Source organism: Lygodium microphyllum, chromosome 26 (assembly GCF_053477565.2).
Source record: "Lygodium microphyllum isolate KBCC chromosome 26, Lygodium_microphyllum_v1.1.10, whole genome shotgun sequence".
Taxonomy (NCBI): domain Eukaryota; kingdom Viridiplantae; phylum Streptophyta; class Polypodiopsida; order Schizaeales; family Lygodiaceae; genus Lygodium; species Lygodium microphyllum.
In genome coordinates, this window is record NC_141160.1 from 45,554,536 (window position 1) to 45,576,618 (window position 22,083).

A 22,083-nucleotide genomic window follows, 5' to 3' on the forward strand; every position below is an offset into this window, starting at 1 on the left:
CTTTGGGTGCATGTGTTATCTCATGGAGTAGCAAGAAGTAGCCCATAGTTGCCCTTTCTTCTACAATTTGGCAGATTTTTTTACGAAGACGCTTCCTTAGGTTGCTCTTTGACAACACTTCAAATCCTTGAGCCTTATGCTTCATCTAGGATTTGAGAGGGGGTGTTAGAGATTTAGTCATCCCCTGGATTTGCATTGTCAGTCTATAGTTGTATAGTTAGTGGTTCTCTCGGGTAAGTTACGCATTTGTTGATACTTTGACAGCCCGTTTATATATCTACCTTCTTCATTTCAGCATTCACTTATTGTAGATTTTTACATTTTACTTTCTCTTTTCTGTCTTTCTCTTTTCTCATGTTTTTTGTCTTTTAATCTTATCCATACACTTTCACATTCTTTGCACTTTGATAGAAGATAAGAAGTGAAGGTTCAACATAAAGAAGACTAAATAAGTTTCAAACCACAAGGATCAAAAGCCAAGAGAGCAAGAGTTCAAGTTTCAAGCAATGAATTAAAGGCCTTAAGAATTTTTCTTATTTCTAAGAAAGTTGGGGAATGGAGGTCACCTAGTCTGTTTGTCCAGTAGCCTTGTCTTCCCCCCTCCCTCCCTGTTTCTCAGAAGACCTGACACCCTGGTCTTAAGATGCCTCTTGTGGCACCCTCAATGCAAGTGCTCATAATTCCTTCTTTGCCCAAGGAGGAAAACTTGGATGGTTCTAGCTATTCATTGTGGTTATGTAAGGTGGAGTGTATTCTCAACGCCTTCGACCTTTGGGAGTTTGTTTCCCATCTTGTACCTTGTCCTGTGGAGGATACCACAATGGGATCAATGATGTATTGTGATGCCTGATGGGATTGGCTCAACTCTTGAGCTAGATCTTTTCTTTTAATGAGCTTGATGGATTTTGTCTCAGTGCATGTTCGTAGATTAAAGATTGTTGCAGAGGTTGGAAGAAGCTAGTGTCACTCTAACATGAGAAGATGTTTGTCCATCACATATCCCTTGAGAAGAAGCTTCGGATGCTTAGCGTCAATGATTCTTCTTCCATGAAGGATCGCATCAACAAATTAGAGGACATAAGAGATGAGCTTGCATCTCTCGATTGGACTATATCTTCAGAGAACATGGCCATGATCTTTTTGAGTCAGCTGCTATCTCTGAAGTTTGATGTATTCTCACTAGTCTTTTGACTTCAAGGACTTCAGATACCCTTCTTTCGGAGGACCTTGCCTTGCTAGACTAGGAGTATGACAAACGGCTCAAAGATATAGGTACAAGTGGATTTGGCTCTATGAAGGCTTTTACAACAGGTTCGGGGGAAGGAAGGAAGAAGGGGAAGCCCTAGGCTAAGAAACAAGAGGACAAAATGGATGATTGAGAGGATTCCAAGAAGAAGCCTAAGTATCCCCATTGCGGCAAGGGCACACATTTGGAGGAGAAGTGTTGGTAGAAGTACCCCCACTTGAAGCCCAAGAAGGGGTCCAAGGATTCGAAGGCTATATCCGCTCGGCGCTAACACTAAGTTCGTCTTTGTACACTTATTCGAGGTTGGAGGATACATCACTTGCTTCTTCTTCTGAGAAGAAGCCTTGGCTTGTGGATAGTGGGGCCTGTTCCCACATGATTCATTGCTAAGATTGGCTTTAGGACATAAGATCCAAAGGGGGATCTGTCACCATTGGTGACAACTCTTCTGTCCATGTGCGAGGAGTGGGGACCATTCACCTATTACTTGATCGGCATACTTCTTTGGCCAAAGTCTTGTATGTACTAAATTTGGGCTTTAACCTCTTGCTAGTTTATGGTCTTATATAGCTAGTTACTTGAGTCATGTTTACCCAAGATGCAGTCACATTAGAAGATGCATCTATAGGAGTTGCTCTTTGGGCAGGTACATAGGAGGATGGACTTTACACACTCATAGCTCTTGCTTGCTCGATTTTCACACGAGCTTGGACTGCTTTGGCATGCTCGCTTTGGGCATTTACACTGTGATGCTATTCGACGGGCTTCTTGGACGAAGATGGTGGAGGGATTTTCAGATTTCCCTCCCGTTCACACTCTTTGCTCGAGCTGCTCGAGGGGCAAGCAATATTAGGCAGCCTTATTCACAGGTTGCTACATGGAGGGCTTCGACACTGCTTGAGTTGGTTCACACTGATCTTTGAAGCCCTATGGTCACGGCCTTTGTTGGGTGTAAAGTCCCTTTGGGTGTAAAATCCCATTAATCTCCATGTGTATAAACTTACGGGTGTGAACACACCCTTATTTGTACCCTAACATATAAATACATTTTTATTCTTTTTGTACTGTAACACATTGGTACACTCATCTTCGATTCCCTCATTCTCAGCTCTGTTCCTGCTCATTCCTATATCTCACTCCATTGCACTCTGACACAACAGTCCTAGTGTGTGGCGGACGGCAGACGACGTGGGGGAGAAGGCAACCAGCATAGTTCGCGCGTGGCACACGGTCTGCACAACGGGCAAATTGTCACGCTTCAGGCCAGCGACGGTGCAGGCCAAGACGATAGCACCAGGTCAGGCGGACATAACATTGTGGGGGCGTGTCCAGTGGGCAACTGAGTTGGTCAATAGTGATTGGGCAGACGGGTGACGGGGCTGGTCGACGACTTGACAGGCCCATTTTTTATATATAATCTGCACATTTTCCTCTTCTTCCTTTACCGGGTGTTCGCGTGCACAAGCACGGTGTGCCATCTTAGCCGAAAATTTTGGGGCTTTTCGTGGATTTGGGAACCATGATCCAGAGCAAGAAAATCTGACCCAGAAATTGGAAAAAATTTGCACATTGGCTTTGAAAATTTTGGGGCCTTTCATATATCAGTGAAATTTTGCTCAGCTGAGCCAAATTTACTGACATTGGTGCACATTTTGACTTGAGAAATTTGGGTCTTTTGCAACATTTTGGCAAATTTTGCTAATTTTGCCCATTTTATGCTCTTGGGATCATGTATTAATGCAATTGGGGCAGATTGGTCAGCAAAATTTTTTGGGGTTTTTGCTGAAATTTGAGATTTTTGAAAAAATTGATGTCTGAAATGTACATTGGGAACATTGCTGAAGCAATCTTGGTGTTGCAAGAAGTGAGATTTGGGAGAAATTGCAGAGATTTTTGGTGTTTTTTGTGTGTTAGAAGTTGATTTGGTCACATATGTATGTAGTACACATGTTGGGCAGCTCCCATTGAGTTGATGTATTACTAAATAGTCATGTTGCAGTAGTCTTAGTGACCACTTGCAGATTTGGGGATTGTTGCAGATGTATTTTGGTGATATTGCTGAAGTGGGAGTCACGTGGCCGTGATGTATGCATGGATTATATGCTGAGATTTCAGTTATAATGCTGAGAGTCATCCCTTCTACTGCTGTACATGTACTTGGACTGAATCTTGCTCTTATTGTCTGAAAATTTGGACTGATATCAGCTGAATATTCAGATCATTGTTTGGTGTCATAAATTGCAGCATTGATTTTTGGGTGCATTGCTGAAAATTGGCTGCAAATGCTTTTAGCATTAGTGACACTAAATCCCTTTTTGAAATCAAGAGGTTTGATGGCACTGGCTTTGACTTGTGGAAGGACCGGATGCAATGCATTTTGTTTCTCAAGGATTGTGATGATGCTCTTTTGGAAGCCAAGCTTGCAGCTATGACGGATGAGGATTGGGCTAGACTCAACAAGAATGCCATTGCATACATTAAAATGGTTGTATCTGATGATGTACTGACAAATATTAAGTGACTTGATATGGCTTATGCCATATGGAAAAAGTTGATGGACACTTATGAAAATACAACTCTAGTAAATCAAGTGCATCTCATGCGCAAGCCTGTAAACATGGAGTTGGATGAGTCTAAGCAAGTATCGGAGCATTTGAGTGCTTTCATAGGGATTTTGAGCCCATTGTAGGACTTTGGTTTGCAATCCTTTAATGATAAATTGAAGGCTATTTTCTTGTTGATGACTTTGCTTGATAACTAGGAGTCTTTGGTCGTTTCACTAAGCAACAATCCTGCTTTGACCTTTGATGGTTTTAGGGGCTCTATTCTCGATGAGGAGATTAGAAGAAAGTCTAGTGGAGAAAGCAATGGTTCAGCCTACCATCTTAGAGGTAGGTTAGAAAAGAGGGGTAATGCAAGAAATAAAGGCAAAAGTAGGAGTAAAAGTAAGGGCAAACAACAAGATGTTACTTACTATCAATGTGGACGTAAAGGGCATAAAAAGCTGGATTGTCGCTACTACAAGAAAGAGCAAGAAAGAAAGAAACATTAAGGAAAGAAAAAGAAGGATGACAAGAAAGATGATGATAGCTCTCCCTCAAAAGAAGTTGCAAAGGTAAATGTTGCATCCAGTGTGGTCATTGAAGAGCTCTCTGACATTGGAGAGATGCTTGTTCAGCCTCATGTAATGATGTAGATGTTATGGCAGTAGTAGATGACATGCACATCACTAAAAAGGAGGTAATTGATGCCTTATTTTCAGCTCATGATGGGTTGTCTCAATCATGGATAGTGGACATCGGTGTCTCTTTTCATGTTACTCTCTCTTTGGAGTCATTTTTTGAATACATTGCAGGTTGTCTAGGCAAGGTTTACTTGGGCAACAATTATGCATGCAAAATAGAGGGTGTAGGTACCATTTACTTGGCCCTCGAAAATGGCCAAGAGCTGATTTTGCAAGATGTCAGATATGTACCTAGCATAAAGAAAAGTTTACTATTAGTTGGGTAGCTTGATGCAAGAGGGTATTTTACTACCTTTGGTGGTGGATCTTGGAAGGTCCACAAGGGCTCTATGCTGATTGTTAAAGGCAACAAAAGGGGGACTTTGTAGTATTTGCATTGTAAAGCATTACCTAACAAGTTTTTGGCTATGGTTGAAGTTCATTTATAGATGGAACTTTGGCACAAAAGACTTGACCATATGAGCTAGAAAGGCTTTTAGGTTCTCTCCTCTTTAGGGAGATTTGATGTAAAAGGTTGTGGTCTCGACTTCTGTAATGATTGCATACCTGGAAAACATGTGAAGTCTTCTTATTACTGTGGTGTCGTTAAGTAGTCTAATGCTCTTGACTTAGTACACTTTGATGTGTGCACTATGCTTATTAATTCACATGGGGTTGCATGGTACTTTGTCACTTTTATTGATGATTTTAGTAGAAAGTCATGGGTGTATATATTAAAGAGCAAAAAGGAAGTGTTGGATGCGTTTAAAAGGGCTCATGCTTTTGCTACCACACATAAAGGGTTTCAATTAAAAGCTATAAGAACGGATAATGGCGGCGAGTATGTTTCAAATGAATTCTAAAAGTTTGGTGAGATGCATGGCATTAAGAGGGAGTTGACAACCCTTTACAATTTTGCATCAAATAGCATGGCTGAAAGATATAATTGCACACTTTGTGAGAGAGTCAGATGCATGTTGCCCACAGCTAATCTCCAGTAGGAGTTTTGGGGAGAGACTCTTGAAATTGCAGTTCATGTGTGCAATCACTCTCCCAATTGTGGATTGGGAAATGGCATTGCTGAAGATGATTGGTCTGGCAAACCTGCTTCATATGACCATTTGCGTGTCTTTGGTTGTTATGCCTTTGTGCATATTCCTGTAAGTCAGAGGACTAAACTAGACACGAAATCTATCAAAGGCATCTTCATGGGATATAGAGATGAGGGAGAGATGGAATATAGAGTTTGGCTTCCTCAAGATAGGAAGATAGTACGCAGTCGAGACGTAGCATTTAATGAGGCAAAGTTGTTGAAAAATGCTACACATGGTGACCTTAACAAAAGGGTGGTCAAATTTCAGGCCTTTATCGCCATATACAAAGCTTAGTAAAGTTGATTTTCCAAAAGATGATGCAACTGCTATTGCTAGGTGAAGAGTGTCAGAGGAAGCAATTAGAATATGTGTCGATCGAGGTGTGTGTAGCAATTGAGTGAACAATGATTGAGAGTGAGTGGACGGATAGGTGTGTACTAGTGTGGTACACACAAAGAATAAAAGAATGTATTTATCCTTGGGTACGGTACACTTGCACTCGCAAGGGTGTGTTCACGTGTAAAGTAATATACACTCAAGAGAGCGTAAGGGCCTTTACACCCAACAACCTCCCCCTTAAAGGTCCTAAGCGAACCTTTAACCAACTCCCACTAGTTGAATGCAATGCTCATGTTGAGCCTTTGCCAGACTTTTAGTGAGAATATCTGTAGGGTTATCCTGTGTTTTGATCTTAGTTAGTGTGACTTGACCATAATCCAAAACCTATCTGATAAAATGATACTGCACATCAAGGTGCTACAGTCCACTCCACTAAGAGAGAGTGATTGTTGGATAAGTCTTTTGCTTCACAACTAGCTGTAAATGGTCTAGCCACCCAAATCTGCTCTCCTGAAGGCTTGAGCAAGATGGATGTGAGTTGTAGGGACTGAAAACATCTTAAAAGTTATTGTCTGGGCACATATGCTGTAATGCTTTGAAGAGAAACTTGTAATTATCTTTTTTTGTACGTGTGACTCGCTGCATGAGTCTCCAGATCCATTTTTTGGCACTAGTTTTCTTATCAAGAAAGGTGTCCATGTTTCTGGACACTTGCAGACTGCAGTGCAAGGCTTGTTTATTATGTGCCTGATTATATAGCAGAAAATGTTAAATGTCTTGATGCATTTGTTGTTTGTGCTACTTATGCCAGGGAACTTCAAAATAACCAATTGTTCGGCCCATTGCCAGATGAGTTGGGGAACTTGACAAACCTGCTAAGCTTTGATGCACATAACAATTCATTTAGTGGTCCTATCCCAAGCTCTTTGGGTCGTCTATCAAATTTACGATATTTGTAAGTGTTCTTGCACGTTTATTCCAAATGGTGGGTGTTGGCTAGTGTGAAGCATGTGTAACCTTATGTTGTGTTTTTTATGCTTGAAAACACATATTTTCTTATTTTCTTTTGGACAAAAATGAAGGAGAAGTTTACTAGAAGTATGCATTTGTGCCGCAAATATAAGGTAACACTGATGTCATTGCCAAGAACTCAGAATATTATAATGAAAGAAAATAATATTTCTTAATCATCCATGTTACACTAAGATGAATGTTAGCCATTTCTAAGCTGTTAGTACCACCTACTGATTAAGATTGCAATGTGCTCTCACAAATCTCCACTACTTCAATGCCTGAAACTCTGCGAGGGCTGAAGCTGTGCTCTAAATGTCTCCACACCTTTCTCAAAGTGTCGTCAAAGATACCAGAGTCATATAATATCAATTCTAACAAGATAAGGCAAGATGATATGACCCAAGTGTGAAAACAATTGAACAAAGTGCACGAAAAATATAAACTTCTTGGATAAGAAATGAATGCTCACATGGCAAAATGTACAAAGACAACAAGAGAATGAATAGTACATTAACCTCTACACAGACGATGTATGAGATACAATGAAGCACATGGAGCAGTGGGTCCAGTGCTGATTGCTGAAAAGGCTGAGACAAGGGTGAAGGCTCAGTTCAGAAGGTGGTATAAGGCTGCTCAGGGGTAGGGAGTGAGGTCCAGTCTGTGTGGTGCTGTAGGTGAAGTCAAGTGACACCATGAACAGCAGGGTGGAATGTATCATCACTTGCACAAATCTGCACGAGAGCAGCCAGCCAGTACTTGAAGGTAAGGATGCTGAACTGTGGCAATGGATGCCGAAGATGAAGGAAAAATCTGTATTTTGGCATTAAGAGCAGTCCGGAGTGGTAGTAGCAACAGAAGCTGGATATTTACAGCTGAATGCTGTGCTTCACTTGTGGTTGCATGGCAGGTGAGAGTAGTGCGGTTTGCAAATGAGGTCACCAGGCAGCATCGGGCTAAAAATAGCTGCATTTTGAAGCAGGACTGAAGCATGGAATGTCTGGAGAAGTTCCAAAGTGGAGAGGGTTTTGTAGCAGCAGCAAAGGCCAGCTGATGCAGCACAAGGTGTTAAGATATACTGGCCAGCTGGGGGCAAGTCATGGCAGTTGTGACAGGGACGAAGATTTACTTATTTGAGGAGGAATAGCGTCTATCCTGAGTGTCCCCCTTGCCCTTTTTTATAGAGTTTCATCTTTTCTATTTAAAACTCTCAGTTTTGTTTTTGGCTCTTTTTGAGGCAGTTTTTTGGTGAATAAATGTGGCCAATAATTTTATAAATAATCAGCAATAATGTTGGCCTAATTTAGAATTTCTTAACACCCCCTCTTAGGCCCAAAAAAGGATCTCAAGAGAGGAGAGAGAAAAAAGTCTTTTTTTGGTGGGTGATTGGGGGGGACCAAAGAGTAGGCCATCTTCAAGGTGTCATCTCCTGGTTGTGAGCTCTATCAAAGTCTGATGGAGATGGTGTCACATGTCTTCGGAAATGCTCCATCTATCTAAATAAACAAAAAAACTTCCCCTAGGTGAAGCAATAAGATCGTATAGGCATGCACATAGCTCTAAATAGTGCTTCTATCTTAGGTACCTACCGATAACTGCCTCAAAGATGGAGTGTATGGAGGAATTCTTTTGTACTTGTGACTGTCTCTTCTTTGGGCCCATTATATCATGCACGATAAGGTGCTTAAGGATAGCCAAGGGTATGGACAAGCATTATCAAGGGTTAAGACATTGAAGGAATAGGACCAAATGGAGGGAAGAAAAAAAGAGCAAAAGGCTAAAAAACAGAAAAGAAAGGGGGAAGATAAGTAACAGGAGTGGCCTTACATGGAGCCTGGTTATTTGTAATGAAGGGGACCTAAACTGTAGAAGAGAGAGAAGAAGAGAGCAGAGGAGAGAGAAAGACCAGGAGAAGAGAGAGAAAGACAGAAAAAGAGAGAGAAAGAGAGAGAAAGAGGGGAGAGAGAGAGGGGAAGCCATGGGAGCTGAGGGTGAAGGTAAGAAGACAAATTTGTATTTATCAAAATGGTATCCTAATCAGGTCCTTGTACACCTTAAATACCCCATCAGTGTAATCGGGTATTCGCATGTGCTAACCCCGTGTTAACCCCTTAAAGAGAGAGAGAGAAGGAAGAAGACTGCAGAAGAGAGAGAATAAGAGAGCAGAGGAGAGAGAAAGACTAGGAGAAGAGAGAGAAAGACAGGAAAAGAGAGAGAAAGAGAGAGAAAGAGGGGAGAAAGAGAGGGGAAGCCATCGGAGCTGAGAGTGAAGGTAAGGAGACAGATTTGTATTTATCAAAATGGTACCCTAATCAGGTCATTGTACACCTCAAATACCCCATCAGTGTAACCGGGTATTCGCATGTGCTAACCCCGTGTTAACCTCGTGTAAGACCCTCTAATCCCATTCTTTACATTCCATCCCGATCCGGAAGGTTTTTGCCCTCAAAAACAAAAGAGGACGTATTGGTATGGCTGGGTGGGGGGGTGTGAAATCTTGTGGAACGGTGGCCTATGAGCATGTATGCAGTGTGAGCATGAGGGAAGAAGGTAACTCAGTACAAGGATAGGCACCAATTCCAAACAAGAAGGGCTGGACAACACTGGACAGCATGCTGTCCCGAACAGGCCTGCAGTGGAAAACTGATCATAACTTGCCGTGGGCAACTCCAAACGAGACGTTCCGCATGTCAAAACGGAGCTCGTTGAGTGTACTTTCAGCCCAGGTAGGTCATTCATGGGTGCAATTAATGTACGCCCAAAACTGTTCGAAAAACAGATGGTTGTCTACTGCAAAACAGGCCCAAATCGAGTTGTCCTTCAGCCAAGGTTGCCACCTCAAGGTGAGGGGACTGCACCGGGGGAGTGGTGATGTAGATAGAGCTTTTTTCAACCCCGGGGATCAAATGGATAACTTGTATGGTAAGCATCACCAACATACAGGTCATCCATGCAAGCGTGGGTCTCTGCACTACCACCGGGGTCAAATGGAAAGTGGTTATCCTTTCCATGCATTGGGTTACCATCCACAAGTAAAGCTAGAATGGTTAGTACCATTAGCTGTTGCATCGAGTCTGCCATAAGCATCATATGATTAAGCTCGGTCTGCGCTTGGATGCTGTCAATAACACATGGGGTCGCATAAGTTGAAAAGTGTACTGCATCAACCCTTATATGTGACATGTGTACAGACTGAAGGGTCAAAGGACACGTTTTCTTTGATCTTTAAGATCTACACGATCTTCTTTCTTGAATGAAAGTTTGTCTTGCTTTGGACCCACATCAAAATGGTCTTCAGCAAGATCTGTCCTATCCTTGGCATAATGATATTCGAATACAAATAGGAGTTTTGCATTCTGTGCTCTACATTTGTCTTGATGATCACAAGATATCGGCTTAGCACATCGATAGCATAAGCCCGCATCATGCAGTTCCCGTATCGTATCACTAGTAAGGTGTCTAATGCGTTTAGCGTTAGAAGGCAATCTACACACATGCTCATAACCATTGGTCATCTCAATAATAGTTCTGACATGCTGCTCATAGTCATCTTGCTGCTCATGTACAACAGATGGCTGCCCATGACCATAATGCTCATGTTGTCCATATGGAGGGTCATACCAATGTGGTTGCTGCTCATAATGATACTCATGCTGTCCATACTGCGTATGGTAATAATAGCCCTGTTGCTCATGTACATCTATTTGCTGCTGACTATTACCAAAACTTTGGCCATATTGTTGCCCATAAACATGCTGCCCAAGATTGTATGATGACTGTCCAACATGATTACAATGGTGTCCTTGCATCCTAGGTTGACCATAAATATGATGAGTGGCAAGTCCATGAGTATAGGTATCGGCATGATGTTGGTCATAATCACTGGCTTGCTGCTCCTGCATTGCATAAGAATCTCCATATGCATGCTGCTGACTATTACCAAAACTTTGGCCATATTGTTGCCCATAAACATGCTGCCCAAGATTGCATGATGACTGTTCAACATGACTACAATGGTATCCTTGCATCCTAGGCTGACCATAAATATGATGAGTGGCAAGTCCATGAGCATAGGTATCGGCTTGATGCTGGTCATAATCACTGGCTTGCTGCTCCTGCATTGCATAAGAATCTCCATATGTATGTTGCTGACCAATGCTGTTTGAGCTACCATATACATGTCCATGATCATGACTTGCATAAGAGCTATGTTGCTGCATAAAGGAGTGCTTGTAAGCGTAATCATGCTGTCCATAATGGCCATAATCATGTTGCCCATGATAGCCATACTACTGATCAAATCCATTGGAGTATGATCCACCCTCATGACAAAGTACATAGCCTAGGTGTTGCCCAAAGTCGTATTGTACAATACTTTGGTTATCAAAATTGCCCATATGTGATTTAGCTTAGCACCGGCAACTGACCTATATTGTTTGCCACATCAGAGCATCACTGTGCGTGGGAACCATTGCCAATATGAACCAAATCCTTGCTGATTAGGGCTAATACATTGCCAACAAGAGCATAACCTTACCAGACATGACATCTCAAGACCAATCATAAGCATCATTACCAAGATTGCCAATCAAAGGTATAGGCATACCCCGTGAGTACCATTGCTACTTGCATAAACATCTTCATACCAACATGAGCATATAAGTGCCACTATCAAGAGAATCAAAGTGCCATGCCTTAGCTTGCAACTAAATCACTGCACTTTAGGAAATCAATTGAATATGTCTTATAGGAGATCTAGCAGACAACCAAATGGGGGGCCTAGAATCCCAACTTCTCTGCATGTCACTTGCATATGGAGTTCTTAGGGAACTATCTTGCTGAGCTTACAGTCTTGATGCCATCAAAGGCATGGCTCTCCTGGCAAATGTAGTTGCTCATACGGGTCCTAAATCACATGAGAATGGGAAGGAGACTGCCTCAGAAAGTAAGCTGTTGGCGAAAAAAAACAATCACAAAGATTGTTTCAAAGGAGCTCAATGTTTGAATGGGACAGAGATCAAAACTCTTCACATGCAGAGAGTGGCTGCCTATTTCTGTAATGTAGCAGAACTCTTCTACTTGTGGGACATAGATTTCCTCATATTTCACTGCTATCAGCATGCATGCAACAAACTAAAGCCTCCTGTCTGCTTGATCGACTGTTAGCTTGCCACCATAGTTCCTCTTCACAATGTACCTCCAACAAACTGGGAATTTGACTTTCACAGACTTGTAGTTTGCATTCCAAATAGTTGTGGCCAAAAAAGGAAGTACATATAGTGGAGCAAATGCTGTCTCAAATGGTTTTCATTAGTTACACCAAGACCTTTGTCAACTCATGTAGATAGGTTTTATGAATGATATGCCATGCTCATCTTAGCATGTAATAAACACATGCACAATTGGCCTTCCTATAGATGCCTCAATTCTGAATGATGAATCAGGTTTGTAAAGTCATCGCTCACTAGCCATCAAACACAAATATCCCTTATCTAGGAGTTGGAAGTAGCAAACAGATGTCATCACAAATGCTTTGAAAGTGACATCCATAGGTCCTCACAACACTGATTTGGTGCCCTTGCACTTGGCTTGCTCCAACCAGTATAGTTTTACGGCCCATTCCAATCTGGATGAGTAATGCAATACCCCAGGCACCCTCATAAAGAATCACCACACTTCTGCAGCGATGTTGTTTCCAAGCTTCCATCTCTACTGATGCCCCTGAATGCATCTTTTTCAAGTCTTCCTCATTAAGACATAGTTCCACCTCTATTCAAGCGCCTCTGGATATAGCTTGGACATCAATTCATGTCATCACTTAGACAGCTGGCTCCCAATTTCACCTTGTCGCAGACAAGAAGTGAGAACTAAGTGCATCACAACACAAATGAATTTGCTCCATGCCATGGGGGGTGTGGCTACTACTGTTGCTGCAGCTGTTACGGGAACAATGGCTCTTAAGATGATAGCTGCTGCTCAGCATGGAGATGATCTCTTTGGGCCATGAGCTCTGCATTGGAAAGCTGTTGCACTTGCTGCCTTCGATGTTCTTGAAGAATCTATTGCCACCCTTGTTCTAGATGAAGTTGCTGATTCTTGAAGAGCTCGTACTGCTGTAATTGAGCAATTTGGTGTTGCTGATGTAATACAGAAGGGAAATTCAAAATGCAGCCTCAAAAGATATTTGGAGGATCCTTACACAGAGCGTAGCCTATTGATGCCATCGAATAGGTGTTTCTATGCATCCTTGCAGCCGGTAGATCATCTAGGGGGAGGGCGGAGGGTTTTCACAAGTTGATCCTTGGAGCTTGCTGTTTCAGAAAAGGCAGATAATTTTCCACCTTTAATGGAGGCAAAAGACGCAGCAGGACTAGATTGCAAGGCTGAGGGACAATCAGATTAAAATTTAACAACTCCACCCATGGAAATGCTACCAAGATCCTTGACGATAAGGTCACTCTCACTGATGTCGGATGGAGTCAGGCCGTGCAGTGCGACATCACTGTTCCCGTGGCATCACTGTTCTCCTTGAGGTCTCGCTTGCATCATCGAAAGGTCATCCGCTTCCTATCAAGCTCGCTTCCAGCGTGAAGAGCTAGTGGATGCAGTCTAGAAATTATGACACCTGCTGAATCTTTGACGAGCAAGTCTAAGTTTGAGATATAGGTCATTGTTAACCGCATTTTGGGTTTTGAGAAAAACCATCAAAGTGCCACTTTGTCGCACCACCCAACATCTGCAGATGGAACATCTTTAGATAAGGAAAGGCTTCCAACTAGTCGAGATACTGTTTCATCAAACCGGCCATCGTTTGAAAGCTCTGGTCATCCAAGAGATGGCCACAATAGCCTGTCTCCTTTTGTGCAAAAGAGGCTTCTTCAAAATTGGCTTGGGTTTGAAAAACGAGCTGCCATCTTTGTCTTTTGGCCTCCAAATTCAGTCAAGCCTCCTGCCATAATTGTGTAAACTCCCAAGAAAGCTGCCATCTCTATAGTACTTCTTGATTGCTGGGGTTCTTCAATGCTGTATGTGTGCACAGTAGGGTTTCTTGAGATTGAAAAAGGAACCAAATCTAAAGGAAGGAGAGAGAAAGGAAGGACCTAAAAACTAGGCTCTGGTATCAACTGTAATGAAGGGGACCTAAAAGAGAGAGAGAGAAGGAAGAAGACTGCAGAAGAGAGAGAAGAAGAGAGTAGAGGAGAGAGAAAGACTAGGAGAAGAGAGAGAAAGACAGGAAAAGAGAGAGAAAGAGGGGAAGCCATGGGAGTTGAGGGTGAAGGTAAGGAGACAGATTTGTATTTATCAAAATGGTACCCTAATCAGGTCCTTGTATACCTTAAATACCCCATCAGTGTAACTGGGTATTCGCATGTGCTAACCCCGTGTAAGACCCTCTAATCCCATTCTTTACATTATTGCATGGAAGGAGAAGTCTTCAAGAGGAGACCCACGTGGTGGTTATTTGACCGACAACTTTTTTCTCTCTTTTGAGCTCTTCCACTAATGCAAAGAGTAGTTGCATGGGGGATGGGTGTCATTTTTGGGGGGCAGCCTGCATTGATAAGAGGTGGGAAGCCAGGTGAATGCTTGATGACAGCATCATCTACAAGCTGGGGTGCAGAGCTGTGTGTAAAGAAGCCAAGATTCAGAAGGAGCCTTTTTTCTCTCTTTTGAGCTCTTCCACTAATGCAAAGAGTAGTTGCATGGGGGATGGGTATCATTTTTGGGGGGCAGGCTGCATTGATAAGAGGTGGAAAGCCAGGTGAATGCTTGATGACAGCATCATCTACAAGCTGGGGTACAGAGCTGTGTGTAAAGAAGCCAAGATTCAAAAGGAGCTTGTGATTATCTCCATCAAGGAGCTGACTGCAGTTGGGAGGTGGTATTATGTGTGGAGAAGAAGGTGACTGGCCAGCCTTGTTTATAGAGATCATGTTTAGTGCTGATTAGAGGCATAGTTGTCAGGTACGAAAAGTACGGTATGGTATGGTACGATAAAATACGATACTAAATGGTACCTTAAGATTTTATAAGGTACGGTACGATACTAGTACGAAAAAAAAAATAACTTCATTATTTTGAACTATAGATGATAGAACAAATATTAAGAGTCTAAATAGCAATGCTATTGGAGTATATAAGATGAATACTTGAGGGTAACACGCCAAAACCTCTATGGCATATGCCACGTGTGCAACATGCGCTACAACTTACAAGTACATACATAGGAGCAGATACATCATACATGAATGATCATACAAATAAGAGGCATGTATGCTTGAGAGAGAGAGAGAGAGAGAGAGAGAGAGGGGCAGAGAGAGAGAGATGGAGCGCGCCCCGTCGCCTGAGCGTCTGAGTGCCGTCGCGCCCCGTCGTCTGCGTACCCCGTCGCGCCCCGTCGCCTGAGTGCCCTGTCGCCTGACTGCCCGTCGCGCCCCGTCGTCTGACTGCCCATCGTCTGAGTGCCCCGTCGTCTGACTGCCCGTCGCGCCCCGTCGTCTGCGCGCCCTTTCGCCTGAGCGGCCCGTTCCCTGCGCGCCCCGTCGCCTGACTGCCCCATCGCCTACGCGCCCTGTCGTCCACGAGCCAGGTTGCCCCGTCGCCACGTCGCCTAGTCATGTCCCTGCCCTCGCCTGACCTGCGCACCCTGACAGTGCGCACCGTTGACGCCTGGAGCTTGTCCGCCTGTCCCGCCCCTGTTTGCCTGTGCCTGTTGGATCCGGCTTGCCTGACGACCGCCCACCTGCGCTGCCTGTGCTCGTTTCCTCTGCGTTAGTGTGGTTGTGGCCCCCTCGACGCCTGCGAGACGCTGCCCTCGCCAGTCAGCCACCGTGGTGGTCGCCCCAGACTTTTAACGCCTGCAACCTGTTTGTGTGACGTCCTGAGGGTCGTCCTCCGCCGTGTGCAAACCCAGCTTACAGGGGTACCGATTTCCAACTCAGCCAACAGTGATCTGCACTGTGCGTCAGTCCTCCTTCGAGATCAGCTCGTCATACACGATGGCTGGATTGGATCTGGATTTCATAGACCAAACGGTGGCAGCACTTGGCCCGGATTCTGATGCTGAGGAACCGGAGGATATGGTTCCATGCCCTGAAGAGATGCCCCCGGGTCCTGACATCCAGGCTGCAGGTAAACGTACCAAGCATACCTCGGAAGAGATAGGTGTTATTCAGGATCGTTCCTATGCGCAGGTTGCTTCGGATTCTGTGGACTCTCAGGAGGTGGACTGGGAGCATCTGCTGGAATTTGCCAACACTCTGCTTGGCGAATATGTTCAACATAATCAGGAAGCCTTCTCTGACTCTGCACCTGAAGATGTTCTGGAAGCTACCGTCGACCCCAAAACTGTCCTACGCTCATTTTCGGTGTTTTATGATCGCGCTGTGATACTCTTCTTCATTGGTCGAATCCCGTTGCTTTCCCGTATTCGCCAATGGCTGCAGAGTCTGCTACAAGGGGAATGTGTTGAAGAGATTTTTGTTGGGTCCCGAGGTTTTTTTGAGGTCCTCTTGAAAACTGAGACGCACCGTGCTGCTCTCCTGTCTAAACTGCCTTTGTTTTTTGATCGTCGGTTGGTTCATGTGGTTCCATGGCGCCCGATGGCCGATTTTCAGCGCCTCCTGCAACGTGAATGCCCTGTGTGGGTAGAAGTGGAAAATTGTCCGGCTGTTTATTGGCCGCTATTGAAGGATGCTATGGCCGGTGTGGGCACGGTTCTGGTCCCTCCCAGTCTCAGGGCTGTGAATCGCAACTGCTTGTGCATGTTATGGGATACTGCAAGGAAACGACCTGCTTGGTTACGCCTCAATTGCTCTGGCATGCATCCGTTACACTTTCGTTTGAAATGGGGCAATTTTGCAGGCCATTGCTTTTCCTGTGGACAGTTGGGGCACTTTATGGCCGAATGCCCAGAGCAGCAACACATTTCAGATGCGGGCCATGTTGCTCCGCCCATGGAAGATATGGTGTGTGATGCTCCGTCGCTGGATACTATCCACCCGCCCCAAGTTCTGGCCAAAGGTAAACAACAGGTTTCAGGTCTGGATCTCCGTGCCACTGATTGGGTTGAAGTCCGTGCAAAAAAAGGCAACAGGATTGTTGCTGGCATGGAGCGTACTGTGCCTACTACCTCCCAAGATTCCATGCGTACATATATGCGCAGGAAGGAAATGTTGTCTCCCGAGCGCTCTGCTCCTGCTATGGTTTCCTCAGTGTTGGGTATCTCACACGCCTTACTTACGCCTACGCTCATATGGGAGTGTGCGGGTGATCACTAGGACACTGGGGCACTTTTTACTCTCGGTAGGAGAGGTTTTTTCCCCCAGATTATGTGTACTATTTTGTATGTGCTTGTGGTGCACACTTACGGGCACTTACTGTGTTCGGGTGTGAACAACCCCTTATAACCCTAAGGTATAAGGGTTATCATTTGTACTTTCAGCTAACTCTCTATTCAGTACTATTGCATTGGGTATCGTGCTCAACTCTGTCTCTCACTCTCACACTGTCTACTGCACTTCAGCTGCACCTCGATCCTCTCCCATCTGACATTTGGTATCAGAGCTCAGCTCAGAGCAGTCTTCAGTCTGCAGTCTGCAGCCCACTCCAGTTCAGCCAGCCCCCGCCAGTTCTGCCCCAGCCGCCTGTACCTGTGCGTGTCCTGCACAGCGTGCTATCTGTCCTGCACAGCGCGCCCTGCCCAGCGCGCCACCTGTACCTGCGTGCTGCCACCTCTGCCCAGCGTGTCCTCTGTCCTGTGTCTGCCCAGCGTGCCCCTTCGCCTGTCAGTCTGCCTGCGCAGCCTCCCTGCGCTGAGCTAGACTGTGCCGTCAGCTCCAGCTGCCAGCGCGCCACCTGTTTCCACCACTCAGTCCTGGGTGCCGCCTCCTCTGCCCAGCGCGCGCCCAGTCCTGCCTGCGCGTGTCACTGGACCTGCACACCTGTACCTGTGCGTCAGTCCGACTGTACCCAGCAGTCATTACCTCGGGAATCGTGCCCGTCGTCAACACGCAGAGGTAACATTCTGCACTTTTCTTTTACACAGGAGTTCGTGCAACAGGTTCAGGTTCAGCATTGGGAAACGTGCTGAACAGCAGGTTCAGTTTTCAGCATTGGGAAACGTGCTGTGTCAGTCTGTGACACATTGAATGCACATTTTGGGGCTTTTGTAACAGACATTTGTGACAGAAATTTTGGGCAGAAAATTTTGGGGCTTTTGATGTTTTAGTGCTGCTGAGCACTAATTGCACCTTGGGAAGCGTGCATCAGTGACAGTTTTTTTTGAAAAAGTACCCTTTGCACATTAATTGCAGACTTGTGTTTGCTGCAATTTCTGGAAATTTGCAGATTTCCAGCCGGTACTGCATTGACATTGCTCAATTGCCTTTTGGGAAATAATGGCAAATCAGGGAGGAGATGTATTCACCTATGTGTCCAAGGAAGACCGATTGGATGGGAACAATTATTCCCTTTGGTCTTTCATGATGAAGAATGTATTAGTGGCAAAAAATTTGTGGGATTATGTCAGTGGAGAGGAAGCACGACCGGGAGTTGTGGCTCCCGCTACTCCTCCTCCAGGAGGACGTGCAAGAGGGCAACCTCAGCCCCCTCCACCTCAGCCCGCTCAGCCACTTCCCCCAAGAACTGCAGCTCAGAAAACTTGGGATACACGGGATGCACAGGCTATGTCGCTGATTGCATTGGCAGTTCAGCGTTCTATCATTCCTCATATTCGTTCAGCAGCTTCTTCACAAGAAGCTTGGTTGATATTGGAGCAGATGTTTGCAGGAAAGAATGAGACTCGCATCTCTTTCTTGAAGAAAGAGCTAGAGACTCTAAAGATGAATGAGGGTGATTCTATGCAGGATCATCTCAACAAAATTCAGGACTTGCGGGAGCAACTCATGAATGTGGATGAATACTACTCAGATGCGCAGCTGATTTCTACGACATTGAATTCACTGCCTCCCTCTTACTTGGCTTTTCATACTGCCTTGAACCTCACTATGAGGATTTCGAAAGAGCCCATCACTTTCATTCAGCTTGTCAGTTTGCTTCTAGAGGAGGAACAAACTAGACGGAACAGTGGTGTGGATGGTATAGCCTCTGAGCAGGCTTTTATGTCAAGGCAGAAGGGTAAAAACAGCCAAGGGAAAAATGCTTCGCAGAGTTCTGGTAGTAGTAACACTTCACAGACAAGTCAGAAACAGGGGGGCACGCAAGCCAAGAAAGGAAAATGCCATTACTGCAAGAAGCCTGGCCACTACATCACTGAGTGCAGGAAGCGCATCGCCAAAGAGAAGAAGAAGGAGTCAGGGATGTCTGTTTCTGCAGCTCCTTCCACTGCCAGTGAGTCCGCGTCCTTTGTTGCAGACAGGGACTATTGTTTTTACACTTGCAGTTATGATGTCTCTTGGGCTGATAGAGCATTTAGCTCTACAGAAGATGCTGACACTTGGTTCTTTGATAGTGGTGCTTCACGGCATATCACATCTCGTAGAGATTTGTTTGCTTCTCTTGGTGCACCTCCCGTTGGGAAGTCTGTTCAGTGTGCTAATAATGCATCATACCCTGTTCGTGGTATTGGGGAGATTCAGCTTACAGCCATTGATGGCTCTATTCTCCGCCTACAGGATGCTTTGTATGTGCCTGGCATTAAGAAGAATCTGCTTTCCATTTCTTCTATGGCACGTTGTGGTTTGCAGGTCACCTTTGATGATGACCGTTGCATGGTCCGTGACAAGGAACACATGACATTGGTCTTGACAGGTTCTCTGTGTCATGGGTTATATGAGTTGGATGCTCTTTCGGTAGATCAGTCTGCATATTTGACATCCACTCTTACTCCTGCTATGTTAGAGGCAGAGTTATGGCATGCTCGTTTGGGGCATGTAAACTATGGCAGCTTGATGTTATTACAGCGTACTCAGATGTTGGATGGATTACCTCTCTTGGAGAGACCTCCTGAGCATTTATGCGAGGGTTGCATTTTGGGGAAAATGCATCGTTTCTCTTTTCCCCGTGATGTTGCTTTTAGAGCAACAGCCAGATTGCAGCTTGTGCATTCGGATGTTTGTGGGCCCATGCAGACACAGTCACTGGGTGGTTGTTACTATTTTGTAACATTTATTGATGACTTTACACGTTTGTGCTGGGTCTACTGCTTGAAAAAGAAGTCAGAAGTGTATGATGCATTTTTGGCTTTCAGTGCACTTGTGGAAACTCAGTCTGGTTGCAAGATTAAGACTCTCCGTTCGGACCGAGGGGGGGAATACATGTCCTCTATGCTGAATTCTTATTTGCAGCAGAAGGGCATTATCCATCAGTACACTACTGCATATACTCCACAGCAGAATGGGGTAGCAGAGAGGAAAAATCGGTCACTCATGGAGATGGCCAGATGTATGCTGAAGGCAAAGAGTTTGCCTCATAGTTTTTGGATGGAAGCCGTCATGTGCGCTTGCCACATTTTGAACAGATGCCCTACCAAGGCCTTGAAAACCGTCACACCTTTTGAGGCTTGGCACAGCCGCAAACCTTCTGTTGGCCACTTCCGTACTTTTGGGTGTCTTGCATATGCCCATATTCCACAGGTACTTCGAAAGAAGTTGGACAACAAGGCTGTAAAATGCATCTTTATGGGATATAGCAGCGAAAGCAAAGGCTACAGACTCTATGATCCCGTGACCAAGAAGGTTTTTGTCAGCAGGGATGTTGTATTTGATGAAAAATCAGAATTATCCTTGGCTGGTTTTGATACATATCAGGCTGCCCGTGATGTCTTTGAAGGGCTGCTGCCCATCACATTTGGTGATTCAGCTGGTACTTCAGCAAATGAACCTAATGTTCAGCCAGCTGCTCCTATGGAACATGCAGTAAATCAGCACATTGCTGAAACTGAAATTCAGCAAGAACTTGTACACAGTCAGGAAGCAAGACAGGTGCCTAGATGGTACACGCAGACTATGAGAGATAGTCATTTGGAAACACCCTTGGCTGGTCGTACTCGAAGGCAAACTCGACTGCATGATTCAGCACATTCCATGGAGTTTGTTATGGCAGCATGTACTCATGATAATGAGGAGCCTGAATGTTTTGAGGATGCACGACATAGTGTGCATTGGATGGCAGCCATGCAAGCTGAATTGGATTCTATTCATAAGAATCATACTTGGGATTTGGTGTCTTTGCCAGTTGGCAAACATGCCATTGGTACGAAATGGGTCTACAAATTGAAAAGGAATGCAGATGGATCCATAGATAAGTACAAGGCACGGCTGGTAGCTAAAGGCTACGCACAGAAAAAGGGCATTGACTATGAGGAGACCTTTGCTCCTACCTCCCGTATGACGACCATTCGGTCTATGATTGCCTTGGCTGCACATTTTGGTTGGAAAGTGCATCAGCTGGATATAAAGACTGCATTCTTACATGGGGAACTTCAGGAAGAAGTGTATGTACAGCAGCCCATTGGTTTTGCAGTTGAAGGCTCAGAAAATTTAGTATGCAAGCTGAAAAAAGCTCTATATGGTTTGAAACAAGCTCCACGAGCTTGGTACGCAAAGATAGATGCCTTCTTGCTTAGTCAGGGGTTTGTAAACAGCCCATCTGAGTCTACCCTTTATGTACATAAAGAGGGGGGATCCATGCTGATTTTGTGTCTATATGTAGACGACCTTTTGCTCACTGGAACACGTGCTGATCAGATTTCAGCATTCAAAAATAATTTACAGCAAACTTTTGACATGTCTGACTTGGGTATTTTGCACTATTACTTGGGCATCCAGTTTGTACATGATGCTAGAGGCATTGGATTATGTCAGTCAAGGTACATTGGGCAACTTCTTGAGAAGTTTGGCTTACAGGATTGCAAGCCAGTTTGTACACCCATGGAACCTGGGCTCAAACTGTCATTACATGATGACAGTGATTTGTTTGATATCCATACTTATGCTCCAGCAGTGGGATGTCTCATCTATTTATGCCACACTCGGCCAGACATACAGTTTGCCGTTTCAGTTTTGAGCAGGTACATGCATCAGCCTCGTATGTCGCATTGGCAAGCTGTGAAGCGTGTGTTTCGTTACTTGCAGGGTACTAGAGCTCTTGGATTGCTTTATGCCAAGGGGGGACCACTGCAGTTACATGCTTACAGTGACTCTGATTGG

The 22,083-nt window shown here is 44.6% G+C and overlaps 1 protein-coding gene across 6 annotated transcripts in view; it reads left to right on the forward strand.

Annotated features, from left to right (window-relative positions):
• The window catches only part of LOC148013219 (LRR receptor kinase SERK2-like), a 67,140-nt gene that overhangs the window by 13,193 nt on the left and 31,864 nt on the right, over window positions 1-22,083 (forward strand). For 4 of the 6 annotated variants that reach the window (XM_087668106.1, XM_087668107.1, XM_087668108.1 and 1 more), the window contains exon 5: window positions 6,714-6,857. The exons of the other annotated variants lie outside the window; for them this stretch is intronic. In XM_087668106.1, the coding sequence (XP_087524232.1) occupies window positions 6,714-6,857 (144 nt within the window). The remainder of the gene's footprint in view (window positions 1-6,713; window positions 6,858-22,083) is intronic. 6 annotated transcript variants of the gene reach the window in all.